This window comes from Lolium perenne, chromosome 7 (assembly GCF_019359855.2).
Source record: "Lolium perenne isolate Kyuss_39 chromosome 7, Kyuss_2.0, whole genome shotgun sequence".
Taxonomy (NCBI): Eukaryota; Viridiplantae; Streptophyta; class Magnoliopsida; order Poales; family Poaceae; genus Lolium; species Lolium perenne.
In genome coordinates this window covers 25,047,548-25,073,483 of record NC_067250.2, presented here as the reverse complement: position 1 = coordinate 25,073,483, position 25,936 = coordinate 25,047,548, and the positions used below count along the sequence as shown (strand labels likewise).

The following is a 25,936-nucleotide window of genomic DNA, read 5'->3' as shown; positions in this document are numbered from 1 at the left end:
TCCCACTTGAATCGTTTTCAAACAGGACTCCAGGGTCCTGTTCATAGCTAATCAAGGGATATTCTCGTTTTAGAACTTGCACCTATAATTGATTGCTTACTCATGTGAGGTTAACAACTATAATTGATTGCTTACTCATATAACATGTGAGGTTAACAATAAGCTACGGCAAGAAGCCGGATACATAATTAATCCTATAAGTCTACGGTTTTGCTATGTCTCAGTCAACTAACATTTTCTTAAGTCTAAGTCACTTACAAAAAAGTGCTTGAGTATGTTAAAAAAGTGCAAAAAGTGCAATTGCACTGCCAGAAATGTGCAACTGAACCGAGTTGCACTTTTCTTTGAAAAGCAGTTGCACTTTCTGAGGTGACTGAGACTTAAGAAAATCTCGGTCAACTTAGACATGGACACACCCATAAGTCTATCCTCGGTGGAGAAGAAATGCCATGAGACAGGATAGTTCTTCCTCTCAAGAGTAGCATCTCAGGAACCAACAAGCCAAGCACCATGATCCCTCTAATGGTTGAAATCGCTTTCCCTTTCTTTCCTTCCTTGGCACCCAGCATAAGTTATAGGGCGCTCTACGATTCATGCTGGCAGTTGGTAGCAGCCTTCTACAAGGAAAATTTGTTCAAACACATCTACCTGAAAGTTAAAAGAAACAAGAAAATAGAGCAAAAGTTACTATCACCACCACTCACGACTTCATCCAGCTACGATGTTTGAGGTATTGAAGAAATGCAAGGGTGATACAAGCCCTAGCCCTACCATCCTAGTTCCGCGCAGAGTAGCCAAAGCAATATGCTAATGAAGCCAGTTTCATATGGTAGCATGGAAAACAATAATTATTCAAAAAAATGTATACCTTGTCTCTTTTAGATGTTTTTCGCGCCACCAAAGTTTGAATTTGGACGCAATATTGCGGGATATGTTGACAAATCCTGTTGGCCATAAGTGAATAAACGACGATAAGTTCACAGAAAAGAGGCCGAGAACACTTCAGCCTTTCTATTGACGCTATGCATGCAGTGCTAGTGAAATCCTAAACCCATCTACCAAGTTAACAGATGGTACACATGTTACTGACTGGCAGAAAAACATAGAAAAATATGACGTAGTTGTGGTGAAGGTTTGCTTAGTATGGTCTACAACTCTAAATGGTCATGTACTTCTGCATTTTTTCTTCGAGGAACAACATGTACTTCTGTATGGAAGCATTTGTCCAAATTTATTTGCTTCAATATATCCACTTATGAGTTCCACAATGCCGTTTAGTAATACTGATAATGCACAGCTGAATAGCGGACTGAACAAGTTTTGATAAGGATAATCTGCCAACGAGAATACCTGTGGTGCACAAACAGGCATAGTATTTGGATTTAAGAAGATCTGGTTTGGTTGCATAGGAGTAGATGGATAGGTCTGCAAAACATGAACCATGCTGGTATAAGATCAGTTGAATGCCAGAAGGAGAGAAAAGTTCTTGCACAGATTTATGTGTACCTGGTAGTAAACTGGTCTTCCAATTGTTGCATTACCATGTGCATCTTGTGCAGATTGAAACTGCTGCCCATTAGTTTGGGCAAGTAGTTCCGGAGCAGCTGAGGAAGATGCCAGGGCTTGCTTTGCTTTTTCTGCAGTAACGTATTTTTTAAAATACAAATTCATGTGCTATAAGCATGAGGTGAGTTGAGAGATGCTACTTACTGGTGCTTGGTCCTTTAGATGATTTCTTCTTTCCCCTTTTACTGGCATCTTTTGCAGATTGAGCACGCAGATTTCTCATCTCGAAGAACACTTCCAGTGCCTTCTCCCCTGTTTCAAGAGAATCCCAGAATATCTTTCTTGCTTCCTCCAGTTCCTGGCTCTTCAACACAAGGTTATACGCATACTGCATTGCACGGTTGCGATACGCAAGTTCAGCCTCGGTACATTCCTGTTGTGTTGAATCCTCTTGACTGAGATTATACATGCTTCTCCAGGCATCTTTGGTCCAGCGTTTCAAAATGTACTTGTCAGGTATTGTATCCACATTCTGCAGGCTGAAGGCTTTCAGAGCATGAGAACAGAGAAGACCCATCCTTTCGAACTTTCTACAATCACAAGAGATTTCCATTGTAGATGTATCAAGAAGAACAGTCCACATTTTTGAACCCCTCCCCTGCATCGTTATGTCAAACCTCAATAAGGTTCCACCACAGGAACTTTCATCGCATGAAGTTGCTCCACATCCATCCAGAAATTCGGCCTCAAATAATTTGTAGATCCTATGCGTGTATGACTCCGCAGCCTGCTTCAGAACTGTACTATGCTTGATTGCGCGAACCGGAGCAGTTTGGCTGCAGCGAAAATCCTCTTCCGATTCATTTGTACGTAGAGTTTTTACAACCTTTTCCAGCAAGAGGGCAAATCGTGTAAGAGAAGTAGATTCATCAGCAACCCCAGTGAGGATATTGTTTGAGACCTCTCCCCACTGCGATGAATTGATCCCACCATCAAAAGTTTCTTTGTTAAATACAGAGCACCATCTATTATGAAACTTGTAAAGATCATTGAGCCAATTATTATCCTCTAGTTTGTATTCATTTAGCATAGCAGCCCAAGATTCCTCCATCTCCTCTTGTGTGTCAGATCCTTGCATGCACTTCATAAACATGTTTTGAAATGCTTGAGAAGTATTTATAGTGCCTAAATGAGCCTGCGCATTCTTCAGAATATGCCAGTAGGAAAAGCAATGCTGCGTGTTAGGAAACACCTGCTCGGCTGCCTGCATAATAGCCTCATCCTGATCAGTGAAGATCGACTTTGGCGATCGGCCGCCCATTGACTCCAAAAATGATCTGAATAGCCAGGTATAGGACGCTGTGGAGTCATCTAACAAGAATGCACACCCAAAAACAATATTATGCCAATGGTGGTTAACTCCAACGAAAGGGGCACATATGAGGCTATATTTATTTGTGCGGTAGGTTGTGTCAAATATAACAGCATCTCCAAAGCAGTCATAATCGTTTCTACTTTTGCCATCCCTGAAGAAGAAGTTAGTCATGCGACCTTCTTGATCAACTTGGACATCCCAATAAAACATTCCTTCCTCGTTGGTTCTACGCTTGAAATAGCTTACAAGACTTTGACTGTCTGCAGCCTCAACTAGTGTTATATTCTGCACGTTGTCCTGATTGTAGCACTCCCTTACAGTGTAGCCTGGAGGCTCGGGAATATAAGCGATGGCCTTGCCAGAGAAACCATTGACTGGATGCAGTTCAGCAGATGCTGCAGGATCTATAACACCTGATTTGCCAACAGCAAAGGACTTTGCGGATCTCAACATGTGCCTTTCCCCAGGTTTAGCCAACTGGTGGTTATGCACGGGAGCAAAGCGTATGACAGTCCAACGCCCTTTCTCATCGACTCTAAAGCGAACCATCGCCTTGCAATTGGTTCTCGTGTCTGGCCGATTGAAATTTGCTTCTGTAACAGGCTCATCAGACTTAAGCCCTTCCTTTGAGCAGTAGTAATCTTTTGTCCGAATGCTCTTGGTGCCAATGAAGTAGGACTGTTTGCCCTTCCGGACGCTGAAACCAACTCGATGTCCGTAGTCGCAATACAGTCTGTATGCCTCCTCCTCACTGTGGACCATGCAACCGATAAGCTCTTCGGTTGCCTCCTTGCGGCTCAAACCATTTCCAGAGTCATCCCCCTTTTTCCCTTGTTCGCCATTCTTCTTCATTCGAAGCAATTCCTCTTGAGAGCCTTGTCTGATGTCCATTTCTACTCAAGCAGTTCCACCGGTGTTCATGTAAACAGCATCAGGGATGGGGGATCTACATAGTGATTTGTGTTTAATCAATCACTGGATGAGTAAGATGCTCATACCTCAAAACTGAATGTGCAATACTTCAGGCGGGTTGGAGACAGCAGGGACGCGTAGAGTCAGAACAAGGGGCAGCGAGGGTGCGATGCGTCTGTGGTGACCCCAAGCTACGGCGTGCCTCGGCAGCTCTAGGGCACAGCTGGGTGGGGTTGGAGTTTGGATGGGTCAGAGAGCGAGATAGGTCATGAGAAGAAGAGGGGGACTGCGGGTTGGTGGAACGGAGTTGACGGGTGATGGCCGGCGGGTCTCGCCGGAGCCCGGCGATGGGGGCGGGGGTTGGTCGCGCGGTGTACGACAGGGATGGTGGAACGGGTCCAAGGGTACTGGCGGCGGCGTTGCCTGGACCAGGTGTTCACGATGGAAGTGCACCACGTTAAATGGGCCGGAGGCGAAGTGTATGGGCTGTTACCATACGAATAAAGCCCATCTCATCTGGTCCATAGGTAAGTACCATCACAGTATATAAACTCTCCGCAAAATGTATGACTACAGGTAGAACCGTTCTGCTCTGTTTGTATGTTTATTTATTCATGTAATTTAAAAAATTCCCTTAAAAATGTAATTTAAATTTTTATTAATGAAATACATGATTGTTGTTAGAAAAAAATCCTTTAGCATGCAATCACTTTTTTTTTTGTTCACCTGTTCATTATCCGTCGTCTGATTAGATAGAAGAAAAATTGAATCCAAAAATTATATAAACTATACACTGTCTGATTTATGAGAAATACCGGGACGAAAATCACACATGTGAAGAGACTCATGATCTACACAATGCAGCCACCTAACACAACAAACACACCTTCAGCTTTAGGCCCGCCCCCTCGACTTACACCACTCGGCACTAAAGCCACACAGGAGCCACAACAGAACAGGAACTACACATGTGACCTCCTTGTTAGCTTAAGGTGCAATGGATAGCAAGGCAGCTTAGTATGTTAATGTGCACGTTCTAGATTGTGCAGCGATAGTATGCTACAAGGTCCAAGTAAAAAAATAATGCACTATGTTAGCATGCTAGCATGAAACGGCATTAGTGAAAGATAAAGGTATAATCATGTTTAGCTACACGTAAGTCCCTACGTCGGACCAACATTCTGCGTTGAAAATGAAGGATACTAACAACATGTGCACTTATATGCTATTTTTTTTAGTGCTATTATGTGAGCATTATAAGATGGTGCTTTTTAAGGTATTATGTGGCAAGTCTATATTTGTATACTGAATAGGTAGCGAGAGGATATAAAATAATACAAACTAAACCTATTACCATGGTCAACGTGAAGAAGTTACCAACTATGGTGTGGAAAAACTACAACAATGAAAATATTTTTCATACTATGATTTGGTAAAACTACCATATCCAGATCAACATGAAAGTTATCACTTATAGTGTGGCAAAGCTACCATATCCATATCAACATAAAAATTTATCAACCATGATGTCGTAGAACTAACCTGACATTTCAAGGGCTAAGTTACCAACTAAAATTTATAGTTACCATATACACACGGGGCATAAAAATCATTTAGAAGATCACTAAAAGCTAATATGGTATAAGCATTGAGAATACCACATATATTGTGTTCATATATCTAACAAGACTTTTCCATGTAAAAAACTACCACATGTGGACACGTGAAACGGTCACAGATTTAGAATTTAACAATAGAAAATAATTTTAGCATTAGCTACCATGTGAAAGTATCTTAAAAGGAGTAGATATTCGTTGTATTGTGTATCTATACAAAAACTATTATACCTAGTGGTGAAGAAAGGAAAAGAAAAAAAATACCTTGTTTTTTTCTTTTCATGAGGCTATATTTATAATTGTGAAGTTGAGAAAATTTCCGGTTTGCATGGAACTACCGTATTGTATACTAAGTGTTACGACCATATAAACACACACAATTTCATCATAAAACATAAATCATCATTTAACACAATAGCTGGAATCTACACAAAAACCATTATCTATATAATTGTGTCACTAACAAGTTGTTATTCCAAGTTGCATGAAACTAGCATATCCATAATATCTATAAAGTTCATCCCACTAACGTGCATTTACTGTATGCAAGCTCAAACCCGGTGAAGCAACATCACCTGAATTATTCCTGAACGTCGGATTTTAGATGTACGACCATCCTTCTCTATTCTACCGACTGTACCAGTACGCACCTCATGTGGCTTCGACCGCTGATCCCATGGCAACGATTATTCAACTCTGACTTTGCAATTACTTCCCCAATAACTGGATTACCCTCTTCCTCTTCACCTTCTACATTATGGATCCCGATCCTCTCCTACCAACTACGGTTTGCAAACGAAACTGGTGGACTTCCATCTCCTTAATATTCCCACATCGAGAATCTGCAGAGTGTTCGTTGGAGGGTTCCTCTCCAATTTAAATATCGCAGCTGCATCGATTCCTTCCTCACCACATGGTGCTCCTGCCTGGGAGTTGCTTTGTTCCCGTGCGCCCGATATCTGAAGACCATGCCTGATCCATATTCAACAGATTTGGTGGTGCTCGAGCTTCAACTCGAGAGCCTATGTTTCCGTCTTCTAACACATGAAGCCTTCCCCTGATTTTGAGATTCAATGGATTCGCCCAAAAGAGACCACTTGATTGGATGAACTTCCCATCGACCGACACTCATCTCCTGCTGGTACCGTTCGAGATGGCTGAGACACATCTGCAACACTCGTGCTCACCCGACACCACTTTGTCTCATAATCATTTTTTTTTGTTTCTCCCTTGAGTTGATTAGGTTTACCACTGCTTCCTTGATTATGTTGAGAATTGAGATACAAATATATTAGAAGAGTAGTATCCTTCGATGTCTGTTAATTATTTCTGCCACATCTTCCTCGAGGTGATTATTCCTGCCGCTGCTTTCTTGATTATGTCTAGGTACGACTACTTCAGAATTTTATTTGACTCCCCCAACCCCCTGACTACTATAGTGCGCTATCAACTACTCTCACAAGGAGCCAAACACTTACAAGTCTAAGGCGAGTTGAACCCCATCGATCTTACCTTGGATGTGATAACTGTCAATCTCAGCGTCATTTTTAGTCTCAGCCATTGCTCATCATCAGCCAGCCCACCCAAACTCATTGTGTATTGCATTTTCTTTTACAGAGTGTTCCACACAACATGCTCCACATAAATTATTTATTATTTATGTCACACTCAATTTCCTTTGTCTTTGCAATAGGTCAAAGCCAAGTTCAAGATCAACATGGCACCGGTTGCTCATGGAAGTTGTTTGATTATCTCAACATTTTACATGATTTTAGAAGCTATTGTATTGAGACTATTGTTAACTATGTGGAAAATGCTAAATAGTTATGTCAGATTTGTTCGATGATTACAAACTACTCAAGATATTTTTGCATATAAAAAAATCATCTAATATTTCCGCGGCAACGCGCGGGGTGTCAACTAGTTCTTTACTAGGAGTTAGCATCACATAATTTTAGTAGTATTATATAAACATTACTTGCCAGCTATATATAGTTACCAATATTTATAAATTCAGTGGTGAAATGTAACTTAATGTGAAATTGAAGGGGACAATCATGAGAGTTACAATCTTAACCAAAGAAGTAGTTGAAACATTGTAAGGAGCCATAGAAAACATAGGTTGTCAACCTAAATGTCACAGAGGTAACCATGAACAATGAATTACATTATTTAATATTATTATATGATTACCACATAACTAATAGCCAAAGATTACCAAACATGGTGCTAGAGAGCGGTGGTGAAGATGGTATATATACACATTGCGAATGCATCTAAATGGATGTAACTATTCAGGTTCTTGCAAACTACCAATACATCATGTGCAATTCCAAAATTAGAAAGTTCATAAACTTACCATGATTTTTTTTTATGAAAGGTATGTTGAACTATACTTAATGTTGTCGCCATAAGTACAATCATGCTAGTACCACCATCACATGCTAAGGGTGTTTAGTGAACAAGTCAAATTCTTATTCCAACCAAGTGATAGATTATAAATCTTTCCATGTAATTTTGATAAATTAACTTAATATTTCTAAGCACAAGATCTATATCACTATCACAATGCTGCTACCATATGCCATGTATTATAGTTGATATGCTACAAGCATTAAAACTACCACCTCATCACATTAAACTACCATTAATCGTCTTATTGGGAAAATATCGATAAAATGGTTTGTTGACCTAGCATGGATGATGAATAGTCATGTTAATCTATAGCAAGCCCTCACTAATTTTTCAAATATATCTCAATTATTAATGTTGGATACATAGCAATAGCCAACTAAATGGCAACAACCAAAGATATTCTCTGATTCAACCCGTACATTGGATAAAGTGGATAAATAATTACTCACAAATTTGCAAAAAATTGCATTTAACGCAAGCTGCGCACAACCTGATTAAAGTAATAACGCAATGCAGAAATATTGTAACTAGAAAATCCAGGAGATAAGGAACTACCTCATTTTGAGGGTCAGGTGGATGTATGAACAAAGAGGAGGCCATGGTGTATCAATGTCATCTTTCGAGCAGCCCATCCCCATCCACTACCACAAAGTTGATGGTGAGGAAATCCGGAGGTATCTTCCCACTATTGATATCCCAGCGCAAACCTCTTATAGGCCACCTTGCATGCCTCCGCATGCCATCTGCTGCCACCATTGGTTCCATCTCTCCTAAATGCAATAAGTAATTTATTGTTAGTTGCAAACCATCAAGTAATGAAGTTACCATCATTTATACCCAATACTTGCCTAGCTTGTAAAACTATATCTTGCACTGAAGGATAACCAAGTTGATCGCATCTTAATAAATTGGTACAAAATGAAATCTTGGAGTTGCCATCTATTATCCTAAGAAGTTTCCACCAGGTAAACTATTTAATTTTTTTCCATAAACTAAAGGCAATAAATAAGATAGATTATTTGAGATGTTGTAGAAGAAACTTATTTTTATCCAGACCTCACACCATACAATAAGAACTTGCAGTAAATTATGATGACCCCATGTTAGAATACAGATGTTGACATGTCGTATTCGACAAATTAACCACATATATCCAAGAATAAAACTAGACCTATCTCATTGTACTACTATTTTTTATTTATACAAGTTGCCATGTTGCAAACATTAAAATGCCACCTCATCACATAAAACTATCACTAACCGGCTGGTTACAAAAATAGAAATCAAGTGGTTTACGGGTCACTAGCAAGGGACAATGAATAGGCATCAAATCCTCGCTCATTTTACACACATATCTCAATCAATAATGTTGGATACATAGCAATACCCAAAAAACTTCAATAATCCAACAAGCTTGTTTGATTTAGTACAGTGTATGAAACACATAAATAATTACTCATAAATTTCCAACCCAAACAATGTCAACAATAATGTAGATTGGGGCACGGTTCGGTTAAATTCATAACACAATACAAACAAAAATGCAATTAGAAAATCCATGAGGTAATGAACTACCACATATTGAGGGTCGGATGAGAGGAGGGCATAGTCGGGTCATCTTCCCATCTGCCCGTCCGCACATTACCGTGAAGCTGATGGTAACTCTAAAAGTGCAATCAAATTGTTGTCATCTAACCACAACCCTTTGTTGCGACACCTCACACACCGGGGCAGGCCATCTATTGTGGCCAGTAGGGCCAACACCCTCCTTCAATCCTTCTTGTAACCAGTTAAAATCACAAAAAATAGGTAAACATTTATTTTGTTGTTGGTTGCCACAAATCAAGTGATGCAGTTTATATTCTTAGGTGCAGTTTATATTAAGAATAACTAGGTTGCTAGCTTGGTAATTGGCACAAAATGGAATCTCAAAGTTGTACCTTATTATTGTAAGAAGTTGCCACCATTTAAAATATTTTACTAGTTTTTAGAAATAAAACAATACATATTATCTAAGATGTCAATTCAACATATTTTTGTCCACCCCTAGATGGGAAGATTCACTCCACAATTCAAACTTGCAATAATTCTCAATAACTGAAGATCTATCTAGCATGTAAACATCTAGAAACTTGCGAGCTACTCATGATATGATGATTAGTACACCATGAAATACTCCACCAAATTGAACCATCTACATAGATAGTGAGAGAGCTCAGATAGAGAGCATCATTCGAAAATAGATCGGGGGGAGGGGGCGAGGTTCTCGAGGATACCCTGATTCCCTGGCACAGGGACTTGGCTGGATAAGAGGGGCCGCAAGGAGTAGGAGGATTTAGCGACTAACATTGAGCCATCTGCGACTTCCTGTAGCCACTCCATGGCTTCCAAAGCCTCTGACTTTTCAGGCAATTTGGCAGACACATGGGAGGGGGTACCATCTTACAACGCATGACCATATGAAGATTTTGGTGAGGGACTCAATGGAACAACGGATCTCGCCACCTCCAAGGTCCATATTGGATTGGGATGCAACACCTCACCCATGTGCATGCCGTAGTTGAGGTATCGAGTGGTGGCGGGGAAGGAAGATAGCTTGGGCAAGGGTATTTCAGATTCATGGAGCCTGGAGTCGCAGTGGCAGAGAACATCTATGGCATCCTCGCCGTGGTGTTGGAATGTGGGAAAGAACTCCAAAATCAAGGGAAAGGGGGGGAGGTGAGGGGATAAGTTGGTTGGTACCTCGCCTGGACGTGCGTTCTTGGATTCGAGCATAGAAGGACGGTGATGGCGACCAATTGCCGCAGGTGACACCGGCAATGCCATCAAGCAAGTAGAGAGAGAGAGAGAGATCCATTGAGAGGGAGGAGGAATGGGGAAAAGTGAAGGAATCCTAAGCAGGCCAGTTGCGTGTCGGGAAATATATGATAGGCCGGAGAAATTAAGGAGCACAACGCGGTAGGTGGCCTAGATTAAGCCGTGCAGGTGTGCACAAGAGAACGTTGGTTCTACTTTTTTAGAAAACTTTCGAAACGATCAAGTACAAGAATAAATAGAACAATTTTTTTACTATGACAAGAACTAGAAAAACTGTGCATAGTAGCAAATCAAAGTTGCATAGTATTTTTTTCGCAAAAAAGTTAAATAGTACATTATCCATCTCGCTACTCGTTATTGTAATTATTTATTAATCTTGTAGATAATATCATGTGCATTTTTTCACCAAATGACGAATGTTCTCTCTATGAACTATAGATATTATCTAATATATACTCCCTCTTTCACTATTATAAGGTATTTTAAGTTATTCAAAGGTACATGTATCTATACGAGTTCAGTGTGTAGATTCATCCTTTCGATCCATATACAGTTTATATTAAATCATCTAAAATATATTATAAAAGCGAACAGACGGGGGTATCCATTAGTCGGAGCGAGTGGTAGGACACGACGTACACATTTCTTCTTCCCGGTTGTTCCATGATTTTTTTTGGGCCTCAATAGTGTTAAAGTTAAATTACTATCACTTACTTAGACAAAACTTTCCTATTCTTTGAACTTGCTCTGTCAAAGGTATGATTTTAACTAATATGTTGGTTTATCACATTCATCATAATAAAACACATAATATTGTTGCTAAATACATTTAATATAATTTTATCACTATGCAACAATAACATATATATATATATATTTAATAAAATAGTATTTTGTAGTATAAGTTATATTTGTTTTTCACTTTTAGTTATATTTTCTATGGAAACATTTCCATCAGAAAAACTACATTGGATTGAAGAAAAAAAAAGGATGAAGTCGCTTTCCTCTAGAGTTGGTTTAATGAGTTGCTCCACTCGTTAAGCCTCAGTTCATAAAGGTTTGAAACATTAAGCTCATTATCCTTAACAAGCTATAAGTCAAGATAGCAGTTCTCGCGAAACTCGCTAAGTGCGACATGTGCAAGGAGGTTGACTTTGATGACAACATCTTCCTTGCCTCATGGTATGCAGAACCATCTCCTATCCACTATGTTGCATCTAGGATATCCGATTCTGACGGAGATGAGCATGGACACGAGGAGGGCAATATGCAACAACTGGTGGTGGTCGGTGGGAGGCGAGCAGGGATGCCGGCCACACAAAAAAAAACCTCAGCGCCACAACAAAATTTTGGGAGAAGACAAGAAGTAGGTGTTTCGGTCAACATAAATGAGCAGCTAGGATGTCATTTGTTGGACTTATATTGGGCTGCTAACAATACTAACGAGCTTAATAACCAGCTCGCGATGCTCAACTTGTAGTGTTAACGCCAAATTTTCAACTTGGCTCGCTTTTTAGTAAACGAACATGCGTTCAAACATGCCGAGCAAATGTGCACTCGTTAAACTCGAAGAGGTTTGAGTTTTCTGTAATCTTACATGCCTCTGTGATTAATTTGTAGAACTTCAATGGATTGTAGTCCGTATGTACATGCTAAATCTGCTTTCCTTTTTTGATCAGACTTTTGAACCGCAATGTCTAATAAAATCTTGGAATAGCCTTTCTGAATGTAAATTATGTTAGATAATGAGTAAATATAAAATTCTACAATATATACTCATCGTCTACCTTACGAGTAGAGGCTCGATACAAACTACAACACATAGTTAAATTTACTAAGAGTTAGCATCATTGAAATTCTAGTACATAGAAGATGTCTGCAACAATTTATCTGACTGAGTAGCACATTTGTCGGTTGTGATCATCGGTGATGGGTCAAAGATGACCTGTTAATGGCAACCATACCGCCAAGGGGCGTAAATTTTAGTTGGTAAGTTAAATTTTGGCGAAAAGTCACTACTAACAGGCCTATAGTCAGCCGTATGGGTAGTGACACCGTTACCACAATGTAGAAGCCATCCAAACACTAGTTCTACTTGCTCGACTAGATATAGGCGATATCGTTTTTCTGTTTTTATACGGACATGCAACCATACATGAAGAAGTAGTAGAAACTGAAATACTAAATTTGGATGACATAGTCACAGTAGCACATTAGCACTATATTGTCATGATGATATCCTTCGCCGCTTTTAGCTCAGGAGGCAGGAACCTAGCAATCATCTCCCTGAGAACTGACGGGCAACTGCTTTTCAGATGCTCATAGCCATCACTTGTCACCATAGCCTCCAAATTGGAAGGAGAAGCAAGGAACTCAAAGCAAGCTTCCTTCAGTTCATGGCAACCGTGCTGCTCAGCTAGAGTGAAGCTTGTCGCCACAATGGTGGAGTCGATGTGGTTACACAACATTTCCTCGCATATCAGCTTCAACCTCTCGATATTGTACCTGTCAGCTGCAACGAGTAGATGGCCAGCCATCACCACATCGTCATGTGCTTCACCATCATGGGTGGTTTGTTCAGGCAGTGAGTCCGTGTATATGAAATGTAGCAATGACTTGAACACGTCACTTTCCATGTCAAAGATCTCGATAATATCGACAATTTTCTCTTTCATGGAGCCAAAGAGCTTTGCTTTGAAGACGGACGACCGAGCAGCGAGCACGGTCCTATGAGCCGGGAATTTCTCCCCGCCGACATGAAAAACCACGTCTGCTCCATCCGTGCTCTTCAGGAGGTCGCCGAGGTGCCGATGCAAATTGCTCGGAGGAACCACCACAAGCCGGTTACACTTTCGCTTATGTTGCTCTTGGCTGCGAATCTCCTTCATGACGGTGACATCGCACCTGATGGTGAAACAATCGTTGATCAAGTGCACCGATCCCTCTAAGTCAGTCTTCTTGACGAAATCACAGTAGCCCCAAGCCGTTTTTTTTTTTTGATAACAGCCCCAAGCCGAACTTTTTCCTTGGAAGGTATGTCCGCTGTGGGTACGGCTGAACGACGGTACCGGTTCCCCATCCTTGTCCAGCACACTGAAAGCGAAGCTCGCCGTCACATCCTTGGCGTCCGCGGAATCAAGAAGCAGGTAAACGGACACGAAATCGGCACTCTCGTAGCCGTTTGGGTAGAATTCCAAGGCCCAGTCATGGCCTCCAACACTGAAACGGGTAGATATCGCGCACTTGCCTGTCTGGAGGAGTACCTTGGTTCGTGAGTACCCATCTATCTTGAGCAGATATGACCCTTCCTCGGCGTCAACCACAATAGCAGCAGCAGAAAGATTGCGCTTGGGTGCCGCCATCTTTGCGATGCTTGAGCTTCACTACAGTGTCAAACGCCGACGGCCGGCTGCCCTCGGCGTAGCCACGCCTGGCCCTCGGCGTAGGCTACGCCGACGGTGGCCCTCGGCGTACCTGGTCGGCGTACAGCTCCCTCGGCACACGGCACCGTGCCGTCGGCGTAGTCCCGGCCGTCGGCGTACGCCGTCTATGCCGACGGTGCGCGTTCACCCTCGGCGTCGCTGCCCTCGGCGTCTCGTTGCGTGGCGCCGTCGCCGTTAACGGCAAGCCACCATACGCCGACGGCCTGGCTCTCGGCATAGCACAGGCGGCCTCCTCGCGGGTGGGCGACGTGGCCCGTCGTGGCGCCGCCAGCTGGGCCTCTACGCCGAGGGCAACCCCCTCGGCGTATGCGCGCGGCGGCACCTGGGCGCGTCGGGCTACGCCGAGGGCAACCCCCTCGGCATAGACCTGACCATATGGCCCTATGTCAGGGTCTATGCCGACGGCATTACCCTCGGCATAGGCGCCTGCCATTTTTTTTTCTGTTTCAGTTCCAGTTCCAGTTGCAATGCAATCCAGTTCCAGTTCATATAATCGACCAAATTCGACCAAATTCACATAAATATCATATAATCGACCAAATTCATCCAAAATCGACCAGATTCGCCATAATTCACATAAATATCATATAATCCACATAATACCATACATGGTGCACATAATAGCATGCAAGCGGAGAGCGGAGAGTGCCATGTCATCCAAATACATAGTAGTAGCAAGCAAACCCTAGTTCTAAGCTGACTAGCGAAGGAAGGACCCGGGCGGAGTGTGTCCGCCCTTATCGTTGGCGAAACGAGCAGCGCGGGGTTGCGCGCCGGTAGAAGCTGCAGAAGAACCACCTGGAGAAGGACCGGTGCTACGCCCAGGAGAAGTCGACGGAGAGGCACTGGGAGTAGTCCCAGGAGTAGTCGATGGAGAGGCACCAGCAGAACGCCCAGGAGACGGACCACCTTCATAAACCGGTGTGACCTCGCGCCCACCCGACGAGGCCTGGTTCCCGGAGCATCCCGTTCCCTACGTGTTCCCTACATGTTAGCAACATGCGATGCAAAGGGAAGTGGTAACTACGGGTTTGGCAAAGAACTTACCTCCGGTGTGGATCCGTAGTAAGTCGCAGCGAAAGCTGCCCTCGATGGCATGATAGGCATGTCCCCCGCCACGGGAACTCGAGCCGGTGCCGGTGTACCAGTAGACATAGAAATCATCATTTCCTGCAAGATAGGTTACAAGTTAGGCTTTGCAGAAATAAAGCATCAAACTGAGACTTGTCATCTACTAGCGAGAAGAAAGATTCAGACTTACTTCTATATACGCCATGTAGGCCTTATTCTGCCTATTCCACTGGGCAACGGCCTGCTGATACGCTTCATTGCAGGCTTCGAAGGCCGCCTCGAACTCAGGCTACAATTTCAGAAACAATGAATCTCGTAAACACTTAGCCATGTAGGAAGGAAAACCGGAAAGAGGATGAAAATGAGGAAAACTTACATCGTAGGCGGGTGGACGAGCAGGCCGTGGACGAGGCTGGGGGCTGTCGGCGGTGAGGGTATGCTTGAGACGCGTGTAGCTCGTGGAGTGGGTAGGCTTGACCGCCTTATTCAGAAAGGGGAAACGGCCATGCGGACGCCCGTGACTCGACAGGACCAACGACTCGGCGTCGGTCGGGATGCGCAAGGGGTCATCCACCTCCGGGTGACGAGACCTCACCATGTCGCAGTAGTCATCCTTGGCGGCCTTGGCATTGCCGTAGTACTGTGGCTGAGGCAATGCGGGATTGGGCTTCTGCTTCATCCGCATCATGTCATATATCTCGGGATCATGAAGCACCACCCCAGGTGCTGCCTCGGCCAGCTGCATCGCGAAAAGAAAAGTTAAGCGTATCACAAATGAGACATGACGGGAAATGAAAGAAGGTCGTTCCATGTATATACATACCTTTTTCCCCTTGAAGCGGGTGTAGTCGCGGTTTCCCGCGCAGTGTGTGCCACCGGTGCCTCGGTTCTCCATGTTACGCCTCGACACGGCTGCAAACTCCTCGTCCTGCCTGAGCCACCTCGCCCTAATCAGCTCCTCCCATGCCTCCCTATGCTGCTCGGCCCACTCGGGACAAACCTGAAAACGCAATACTCAGCTCAAGATAATTCAATGAAAACTTAGCAGCAATGTAGAATCTCATTGACATTTTACTCACCGACATGTACTCCTCAATGGTCATTGCCCATTCCTCCGTAGGCTGGTTACCAACATAGTACTCCTTCTTGACCCTCTTACCCTTGTTAGCCCAGAAGGCACTAGCGCTGGTGATCTTTTGGTTGTACCACTGCTGCGGTGTCAACCTCTCGCAAGCGCCACGCAAAGTGAGACGCGCCTGCGTCTCATGCTCCGGGTCCACACGATAGAAGCACTTCAATCATGCATAAATCAGTTGTGAAAGTCATGAGTTAGCACATTAGGGTCATTAACTATGAACAGTGCTCGAGAAATATATGCCTTACCCAGAACTTGGTGGTCACAGCCTCGGGTGTCGCGAAGCCTACGGCAGGGGCATCCTCATAGTCCGCCCAAGTAGTGGCTAGCTTCGTCTCGCCACCGGGGACCGTGCTAAGGGGAGTGTATCTGCAGGGCCAGAACTTCTTAATCAGAGCCCCAAGCAAGCTGTTAGGCATGCGTGGGGGGCTTGGCATCCCATGTCCGATTCTTTGCAAATAAATCACACATTAGTACACATGCCAAATTGTTTATTATGCCCAAGATGAAAATACATGTTCGAAATTTCTGAAGTAGTACACTTACTCATCACTCGAAGGAATGATAAGGGCCTTGTCATCATGGGTCTTCGGCTCCTTCCTCGCATCGGGGACTCTAGCTTCTCCACGAACCTTCAAGGGCTTCGGCGCACCCCCATCCTCCATCACCTCCAACTCAGCCCTAGAGTCCGACTCGTGTGTAGACTCCGTCTCCATCTCCACCTCCCCACTAGACGGACCCTCTAGGTACAACTCGGGAGTCACGTCACCAGAAGCGGAGGGTGGCTCGTCAAAGTCCATGTGTACCCCACCGCCACCTCGTCCTCCACCTCGTCCTCGTCCTCGTCCTCCACCTCGTCGTCCTCGTCCTCCATCGGTACCATCGGCGTAACGCGGATTTTGCACCGGGGCTCGATCACTCCGTCTAGTGGGTCTAGGAATATTCCTCTTCACCTGCGCCAGCGTCTTAAGCAAGCTCTCGGAGTCTGCCTTGCCGCTGCTCATATTGTCCAGTCACCTGCATTGAGAAGAATAAAACAGTTAAGCACAAAGGCATATTATATGAAGATACTAAGAATAAAAGACACAATGCAATTAAGAAGCATGTTGACATAATAAAATGAAGATACTAAGAATAAAATGCACAATGCAATTAAGAAGCATGTTGACATAATAAAATGAAGATACTAAGAATAAAACGCACAATGCAATTAAGAAGCATGTTATAAAATGAAGATACTAAGAATAAAAGGCACAATGCAATTAAGAAGCATGTTGACAAATAAATACTAAGAATAAAAGACCCTCACCAGCCATCATCGCTCTCACGCTCACTCTCATACTCCGTCTCTTTCTCTTTCTCTTTCTCTGGTTCACTATCACTATCACTATCTTGTGAGCTTGGTTAGGTCATAGGTACATGTGGAAACAAGGATCATCCCATATGATATCAAGTTTCTCTCCGGTTCACGTACGAGGGAGTTCTCCCCTATACATGCAGAATCTGCCTAAGTGTAGGAACCCCCTGTCCGAGAAGACGGACACACCTGGGGGGGGGGGGTAGCCTTGGATATAAAACCATCTCAAATCACTTTTGTGCATTCCATGTGGACACACACAAGTTTTGGGGCCATTCCCTACATCTGATGCTCGATTTCCGACGAAACCCTAGTTCTGTTGACCGCGCGGTCTACCCCTTTGACTGCATCCCATCGGGGGTCCCCCGGTGGGCATATGCCTCCATTTGAGCTTGGTTAGGTCATAGGTACATGTGGAAACAAGGATCATCCCATATGATCTCAAGTTTCTCTCCGGTTCAACTCCGAGGGAGTTCCCCCCTATACATGCAGAATCTGCCTAAGTGTAGGAACCCCCTGTCCGAGAAGCCGGACACACCTGGGGGGGTAGCCTTGGATATAAAACCATCTCAAATCACTTTTGTGCATTCCATGTGGACACACACAAGTTTTGGGGCCATTTCCCTACATCCGATGCTCGATTTCCGACGAAACCCTAGTTCTGTTGACCGCGCGGTCTACCCCTTTGACTGCATCCCATCGGGGGTCCCCCGGTGGGCATATGCCTCCATTTGAGCTTGGTTAGGTCATAGGTACATGTGGAAACAAGGATCATCCCATATGATATCAAGTTTATCTCCGGTTCACGTACGAGGGAGTTCCCCCCTATACATGCAGAATCTGCCTAAGTGCAGGAATCCCGCCCTTTTTTCCCGCTCACCCTTTCCCGCTGCTTCTCTCCCGCCCTTTTTTCCCGCCATGATTTCCCGCCAAGTTTTCCCGCCCACCCTTTCCCGCTCATTCTCTCCCGCCAAGTTTTCCCGCCCACCCTTTCCCGCCCATTTTCTCCCGCCAAGTTTTCCCGCCGTTTCAGCCCCTCGTCGGCCTATATATAGCCATGTCTTCTCCACTAACAGCACCAGCAACATTTCTCCCCTCATCACTTCTCTCATCCAACAGCACCACAAAATCCTCTGAGTTGAGCTGCCGCTGAGATGGCTCCTCGTCGCCGTAGCAACACGGGCTTCATCGGCGTTCGCCGGCGGCCTGCGGGGCATTTCGCGGCTGAAATCACCGCCGGTGGAACGCGTGTGTGGCTCGGCACCTTCTACACGAAGGAGGCTGCTGCCCGCGCATACGACGTTGCAGCTTGGAGGTTTGGCCGGCCGCGCCACGAAATGAACTTCCCGGAGGTCAGGTCTCTGACGGAAGCTCAGAGTCTCTCTACTGAGCCGCTACTTCGCTCACAGGGTGAAGCGCGGCGGTACAGGGCTGGCCAGCGGCGGATTGATACCACCGAGGCGGACGAGCAGTTCATGGCACAGTGGCGCAGAGACCATCCCGGAGATGTCGAGGCAATGCGCGCATTCTGGAAGGACAAGCAGGCGTACAGGAGAGAGAGGAGGGCGGGAAAGCGGCAGAGGAAGGCCGAGGTTGAAGCAGAGTACGCCAAAGGAGAGGCGTCGACATGGGGGGAGAATGATGAACGGTGGTCGTGGAACCTCACAACCACCGCTTCAGAGGACACCCCCAGCGAGGATGAAGATTTCGACTTCTCTGATTAATATGTGTATGTGTCGAGTCCGTGTGTCTTTAAGTGTTTTGGTTCCTGTGTGGGTGTAGTTTCTTTAAGTGTTTTGGTTCCTGTGTGTGGGTGTAGTTCTTTAAGTGTTTCGGTTCGTGTGTGGGTGTAGTTCTTTAAGCGCTTTGGTATGTGTGTGGGTCTAGTTATTTAAGTGTTTTGTATCGTGTGTGGGTCTTAAGTTCTTAAATGTATCACTTTTCTCTCCAGTTCACCTCCGAGGGAGTTCCCCCTGTACATCCAGAATCTGCCTAAGTGTAGGAACCCCCTGTCCGAGAAGCCGGACACACCTTGGGGGTAGCCTTGGATATAAAACCATCTCAAATCACTTTTGTGCATGCCATGTGGGCACACACAAGTTTTCCAGCGATTCCGACGCTCCGGTGGTCTGTAACTTGGAAAACCCTGGGGCGGGGACCCCACAGATCTACCCCTATAGCTTTCTCCGTGCGAGGGTTTACCAGTGGACTTTTTTATTTATTTTGCTTTGTTTAGGACATATGTACATGGAAACCATAGGTTGGGCATACTTTACCATAAAATAGGCTCCGTTTGAGCCATGGTGGGGGTTTCCACATACAGATCCTGGATTTTACCAAGTGTTAGCCCATTATGCGGAAATCGTCAACGTCGGGTACATCCAAGGTTAGCCAAACCTTACATCACACTTGTACATATATGTTAGGGGCATAAACAAGTTTTCCAACAATTCTGACGCTCCGGTGATCTGTTTCTTGGGAAATCCTAGGGCGGGACCCCGCAGATCTACCCCTAGGGTAAGGGTTAGGGTTATAGTTAGGGTTAGCAATGTATGTGGAAACCCTAGGGTTAGGGTTAGAGTTAGAGTTAGGGTTAGAGTTAGCGTTAGCAATGTATGTGGAAACCCTAGGGTTAGGGTTAGGGCTAGAGTTAGGGTTAGGGTTAGAGTTAGGGTTAGGGTTAGAGTTAGGGTTAAAGTTAGGGTTAGGGAATTCTAAAAAAATAGAACCATTTTTTACATAATGCATACTAGTAAATAAATAATAGAAACATAATATAAAGTAATATGAGAGAGAGAAAAAAGAAAAAAAGAAAAAAAAATCTATATGCCGAGGGTGGCCGTCGGCATAGGGGGGCCATGCCCTATGCCGAGGGTAGCCCTCGGCGTCTTACCTGACGCCGTGACCGCGCCGTCGCGTCGCCGCTCTAGCAGCAGCTATGCTGGTACCTACGCCGAGGGCCAGGTAGACGCCGATGGCTGCCCTCGGCGTAGGAACCTGTACGCCGACGGTACCTAAACGCCGACGGCCGGCTTCCGGCGCTGCCCCGGCGAGGCCGTACGCCGACGGCCCCGATAAAAAGCCCTCGGCGTAGGGTTTGGCCGTCGGCGTCTCCGGCCATTCCTGTAGTGCTTGCAGTCACGATGATTGGTATAAGCAGAGGGATAGCAGCAGCGATGGTTGTTGTACAAGGTATATTACAAGGGCAACGACCCGGAGTTGAATCCGCTGGAGCTGATTGAGGAGGAGGAGACAGGCTTCACAAGCGCTGGAGCAGCGCCGACGAAGTTGTCAGAGGAAGAGGCGGCGCGGCGTCCACAGACCGCGGTTCAACCGAGGGAAGCTCGACGCCGTAGGGGTCTCGACAGATGTCGTGGCGGCGGCTCGTGCAGATTGGAACTTGTCCTTTTTTTGCGAATCCAGATTGGAAATTGTCTCCTTGAGGCTCGAGGAGAGGCGGTTGCGTCGTTACGACTCGAGTCGGAAGCAAAAATTGCCTTGGGTCACATCCTACGTGATGACAACTTGACAAGGATCGTAACGGGCTAAAGGCCCAGATCGGGATAACCTCGCACAATCCAGTGCTAAATGCTAATCCTGATTTTTCAAGCTAAAGCTTGTCTTTGCTCAAAAAAAAAAAAAAAGCTAAAGCTTGTCAGGACGACCGAATTCGAACCAGATCGGAGGTTCGGAACCGTAAGGCCAACTTAAATAGTTAGAGACTAGCAAAAGTTCCCGTGCGTTGCACCGGGAGAAAAATCAGCACGGAGCCAAATAATTTCTTGTTAGTATGGCTGCAGCATAAATACATATTCAAGCAATTAATTAATCTCGGTAGTTGATGTGAACAACATTAGGGTAAAGACCTATCTCAGTGGTACACAGTTGTTGAGGAGTCCTTCATATGTAATAAGTATATCATGCTAAAATCTAATACTTATAAGTATCTCTAGTTGAGGAGTACTTATAAGTATCTCTTTAAATACGAAGCATAGAAATACTTCTATTTCTATTTTCCAACATCACTTAAAATTCTCTATGTGAAACCCTGTAGCGGTGAAATGACAGTCAGATAGACTCCTATGTTTGTAGTATCGTAGAATGTGTACATGTTTCCACTTCACTGTGAAATTATAATTTGGTTAAGAAACAATTCTATTTGTGTAGCTGAAGAACATGTACATGATTAGAATATGACCATTGATCGAGGTGATGAAAATCTACAACTATACTATTGGAAATTTCGTTACCGATCCTGGAACCAAAAGTGTGATAGCTCCTTTCCCAAACTGAAAAAGTAGTTCCTTCCATCATACAGAAAAATGAGGATGCTATATACAGAAGCGTTGTCATTTAACAATAAGTATAGCATGCTAAAATCTAATATAAGCATCTCTTTAAATACGAAGCATAGAAATACTTCTATTTTCTATTTTCTAACATCATTTAAAATTGTATATGTGAAACTCTGTAGCCGTGAAATGACAGTCAGATGGGCTCCTATGTTTGTAGTATCGTACGAATGTGTACATGTTTCCACTTCATTTTGAAATTATAATTTTGTTAAGAAACAATTCTATTTGTGTAGCTGAAGCACATGTACATGATTAGAATATGACCATTGATCCAGGTGATGAAAATCTACAACTATGCTATTGGAAATTTCTTTCAGATCCTGGAACCAAAAGTGTGATAGCTCTTTTCCCAAACTGAAGTAGTTCCTTGCATCATACAGGAAAGTGAGGATGCTATATACAGAAGCGTTGTCATTTAACATCGCAGTTGCTAAAGAAGGGAATACATCATAGAACGAATACTTCTGAAACCACAAATTTGACAAATGCAGGAGTTGCCCTTTTATATAATATACTATCTACCATCTACCACCAGCATCAAAGCATCAATCTCAAGTATTGCTGTTGTCAACAATCGTGTGAAACCAGAAAATTCAGAATCGTGTTGGAGAAAAGAGGAGGAAGCGGTGGATCCAGATTCACGAAACTGATTTTCGACCTGCACTCCTCCATGATCATGTGTCGTATTTGGTCACCACAACCACATGCACCGATAGTTGTATTTCTCCTAATCCCCTTTCCTAGATTCTCTCCCTGAAGCATCAATCCATTAAATCAAGTACTTCACGAAGACCAAGGCTGCTCCGTTTCTAAATTCAGGATGCCACAACAATCAATCTGGCGAGACGGTGACCGTGCTATACAGAAAGCGCCAGTGCCACCGTTGATTAGAGTCCAGGCACCGAACCTCATCGAGACTGCTCTGCAGGTTCACTTCACCTCCGGTGAGAGCGGCGCATGGATCGCCCCTCGCATCCCCTAGCGGCAAGCAGGGTGGCTGGCGGCGCCCCACGTGCCACAGCAGAGTCCGAGCACCCGGCGGGCGGCATCTGTTCCTCCATGTCGCCGTCGGTAGGTAGCAGCCCCGCAGTACTGTTCCACGACCCAGTTCTGATAGCCCCAGGTCCCAGCGTGCATCCAGGAACTCTCAATTTTCGTCGGTAAACTTGGATCGAGATCACCCCATATTTAAAGGATCGGAGCAGGCAAAGGGGCCAACTCGTGGGTGGGTCGATCTCTGATTAACTGAAACCGGGACTTTTTTCCTTTCCTCTTTGGACTCGGTTTAAGGAACGTTGACTTGTTTATTTGGGCCTTGGCCTAGTCTCACTGTATTTTTTGTTTATTTGGGCCTTGGCCTAGTCTCACTGTAGGAACGACGAGGACGGAGTGGAATAAAAGGAAACAGAACGAACCGTTTTTTAACTTCGGGGTGGCAGTCCATGTAATTTCGGTGAGAATTAGGGGTAAAAATAGACGGACGACGGAAACCCTTTTTGCTTTATTATTAGGGAGAGATTTATTCGGAAGACATACCTTTTTTTTTTGAACACAAGGTGGGGTCAGCGACCCCAGAGGAGCATTCATTGATACACAAGTGGCAGGTACATTTTGCAGCGAAGTCCTATGTCGTCTCTTGCCCTAATAAACCTACTATTTGAAATAAGGACCCCGCACTTTACAGAAAGCACCCTGAAAATACATGAGAAAAAGCAATCGAGGACAGTGCCTCTGCCACCAGACGCCGGCGAGTTCCAGGCATCGCCGCCTAGCTCCAGGAGCTGCATGCTCGAATACTCCACGCCGACGTGAGGATTCCGCCACTGGCAACTACCAGAAGACCGGGGACGTACCACTTGGTCCTCTGGAAGCGTCGAGCTCCAGCAGAAGAATCGGAGGGCCTCCGATCTGGAGGTTGAGGATGGGCCACCATGCTGGCCGAGGATCATGGCGACGATCTTGGTCGCCATGTGTTGCGCTCAAGGTAGATCATCTGCTCCAGGCCGCCTCTCCAGCGATCTGCCAAGAACGGCCTCACCTTGACCCCCAACCTCCTTCCCACCTCCATGGTGGCAAAGAAAGGGAGGATCTTGGTCAGATTTGTCTAGATCGTGGGAGAAGCCAACGAGCTTTATTGAAGGGGGTGAGGAAGCGCCGCCGCCCTCCGCCTTTGGCTCTGTCCACCGGAGCGCCGCAGAAAGCAGCCACACCACCAACAACCACCGGGAGCAGCTCGGGCTCCGCCGTGGCCAAGCCCCCAAGGGCATAGCGCCATTCTCCACAGGGGTAAAACGAAGAAGACTACTAGATCTAAACCTACAACTACTCCTAGCTACTCCGGCGCCTATCCCTGACCAGCTCCGGCCGGCTATTCCGGCGGAGGAGGCCCTGGAGCGGCCCGGCCCTAAGCGGCGGACTCTCAAACCCTGTAGCTGTTCAAGAGGAGAGAGGGGGGAAATGAGCCGTCCGGAAGACATACCTTAAAAATAGATTTGGGATGTCGTCTAGATTCTCTTGGTTCATTTTTTTTCCTCTCTTGAAATCTGACAGAATATCCATTTACACATTTGCCTCCGTCACCCAAACAATTTTGAAAGTAGGTAAGCTGGGTCGGCGTATATCTATACCTAATAATAAAGTACAAAGTGTTTCCGCGGTTTCGTCCGTTGGTTTCGTCCGTCGTTGCTGTATTTACCCGTGATCGCTAAATTCTGTTTCACCCGATCGACTTCAAATAGGGATGTCAACGGGTCTGCTCCCCACGGGGGAGTGCCATCTCATCCCCATCCCCATTTAGTAATCGGGGAGACTTTTTTCCCATCCCCATCCCCACCGGGTTCGGGGCGGGGATCGGGTTCCCCATTAAGAAGCCAAATTCAAATGATCTTCTCGTAATTTTATGATCTTATATATTTTGCACATAGAAATATGCAACTTTGTAATATGTACGAAATAAAAATGATAACATATTAGTATGATATGTTTAATAATATTAAAATATACTACACGAGACACAATATTACAACATATTTCATATAAAAATATAAAAATATATCAATTTACGTGTATATATATACAATTATAACGGGGGACAGCGGGGAGCGGGGATGGGGAGACCTTTTAGTCCCCATCCCCATTTTAGCTTATGGGGATGAAAGTTGCCCATACCCGTCCCCTAATAGATGAATTCCCCATGGGTTTGCGGGGAATGGGGCCCCATTGACATCCCTAACTTCAAACATGACAAGTACCGGGCCGGGTAAGTCCTCATCCTCAGAAGAAAAAAAACATACCGGGTTCGATACGTCTCCAGTCTCCAAGCCAGGGACGAGAAGGGAGTCCTGCGTGTATTCGTTTGGATTGTTATAGGAGTGGGCCGACCCAGTCAAACTATATATGTGTCAGACGTCCCGATCGATCAGCTTGTCAGATCGCATCCAGAGAGAGGATTGCAAGCAAAGAAAGAGGCAGACGATAGAGGCGACGATGGTTGGATTCCCGCTGTCAATCCGCCGAGACGGCGTCCTGCTTGAGATCACCAGTGTCTAGGCCATTGCCGCATCAATAGCGCAACCGCGTCCTGGAGTGCTTACGGAGTGCGAGACCGCGTCAAGGTGACAGGTTGAGCCACTTGCGGCGATGGCGGTCCAGCCGCACCTTGGAGTGCGTGGCGGCCCATCGAGGACGGCTACCGTGAGCACACCAGATGGCAGCGTCGACGACCTAACCATTGCCTTCTTGTGATGGCAACGCCGACGACATATCCATGGCCTTCTCGTGGAGGGGGCCGACAGCCGTCGCGGCCAGCTTGATTCTTGCTAGCAACGGGAACTCGCGTAGATGGTGAAATCCGCGGGAGTCCTTGCGTTGCATAGCGCCAGGATGAGTGTTGTGGACTTGACCATTGATCTGGCAAGATTCTCCCGTTGATGTT

The 25,936-nt window shown here is 45.2% G+C and overlaps 3 protein-coding genes across 6 annotated transcripts; all 3 read right to left on the bottom strand.

Annotated features, from left to right (window-relative positions):
* Positions 1 to 105: 105 nt before the first annotated feature.
* LOC127318070 (protein FAR1-RELATED SEQUENCE 9) lies at positions 106 to 4,230 on the bottom strand. Of its 4 annotated transcripts, none has more exons than XM_051348690.2 (6): positions 3,880 to 4,229; positions 1,711 to 3,774; positions 1,507 to 1,637; positions 1,351 to 1,425; positions 869 to 944; positions 106 to 648 (listed from the first exon to the last, which is right to left on the bottom strand). In XM_051348690.2, the coding sequence occupies exons 2-5, from the start codon at positions 3,770 to 3,772 to the stop codon at positions 879 to 881; spliced, it is 2,334 nt and encodes a 777-aa protein (XP_051204650.1). In that variant the 5' UTR covers positions 3,773 to 3,774; positions 3,880 to 4,229; the 3' UTR covers positions 106 to 648; positions 869 to 878. The 4 variants fall into 4 exon arrangements, with proteins under 4 accessions (XP_051204650.1, XP_051204652.1, XP_051204653.1 ...); XM_051348692.2 differs by having other exon boundaries at positions 106 to 617; XM_051348693.2 differs by lacking the exon at positions 1,351 to 1,425 and having other exon boundaries at positions 3,880 to 4,230.
* An 8,630-nt stretch (positions 4,231 to 12,860) lies between these two features.
* LOC127316181 (BTB/POZ and MATH domain-containing protein 2-like) lies at positions 12,861 to 14,003 on the bottom strand. The gene has a single exon (XM_051346592.2). It carries the CDS (start codon positions 14,001 to 14,003, stop codon positions 12,861 to 12,863), a length of 1,143 nt encoding a protein of 380 aa, XP_051202552.2.
* A 1,856-nt stretch (positions 14,004 to 15,859) lies between these two features.
* LOC139833538 (uncharacterized) lies at positions 15,860 to 23,972 on the bottom strand. Its single transcript, XM_071823835.1, has 4 exons — positions 23,856 to 23,972; positions 16,235 to 16,447; positions 15,942 to 16,155; positions 15,860 to 15,894 (listed from the first exon to the last, which is right to left on the bottom strand). The coding sequence occupies exons 1-4, from the start codon at positions 23,970 to 23,972 to the stop codon at positions 15,860 to 15,862; spliced, it is 579 nt and encodes a 192-aa protein (XP_071679936.1).
* Between the last annotated feature and the right edge of the window lie 1,964 nt (positions 23,973 to 25,936).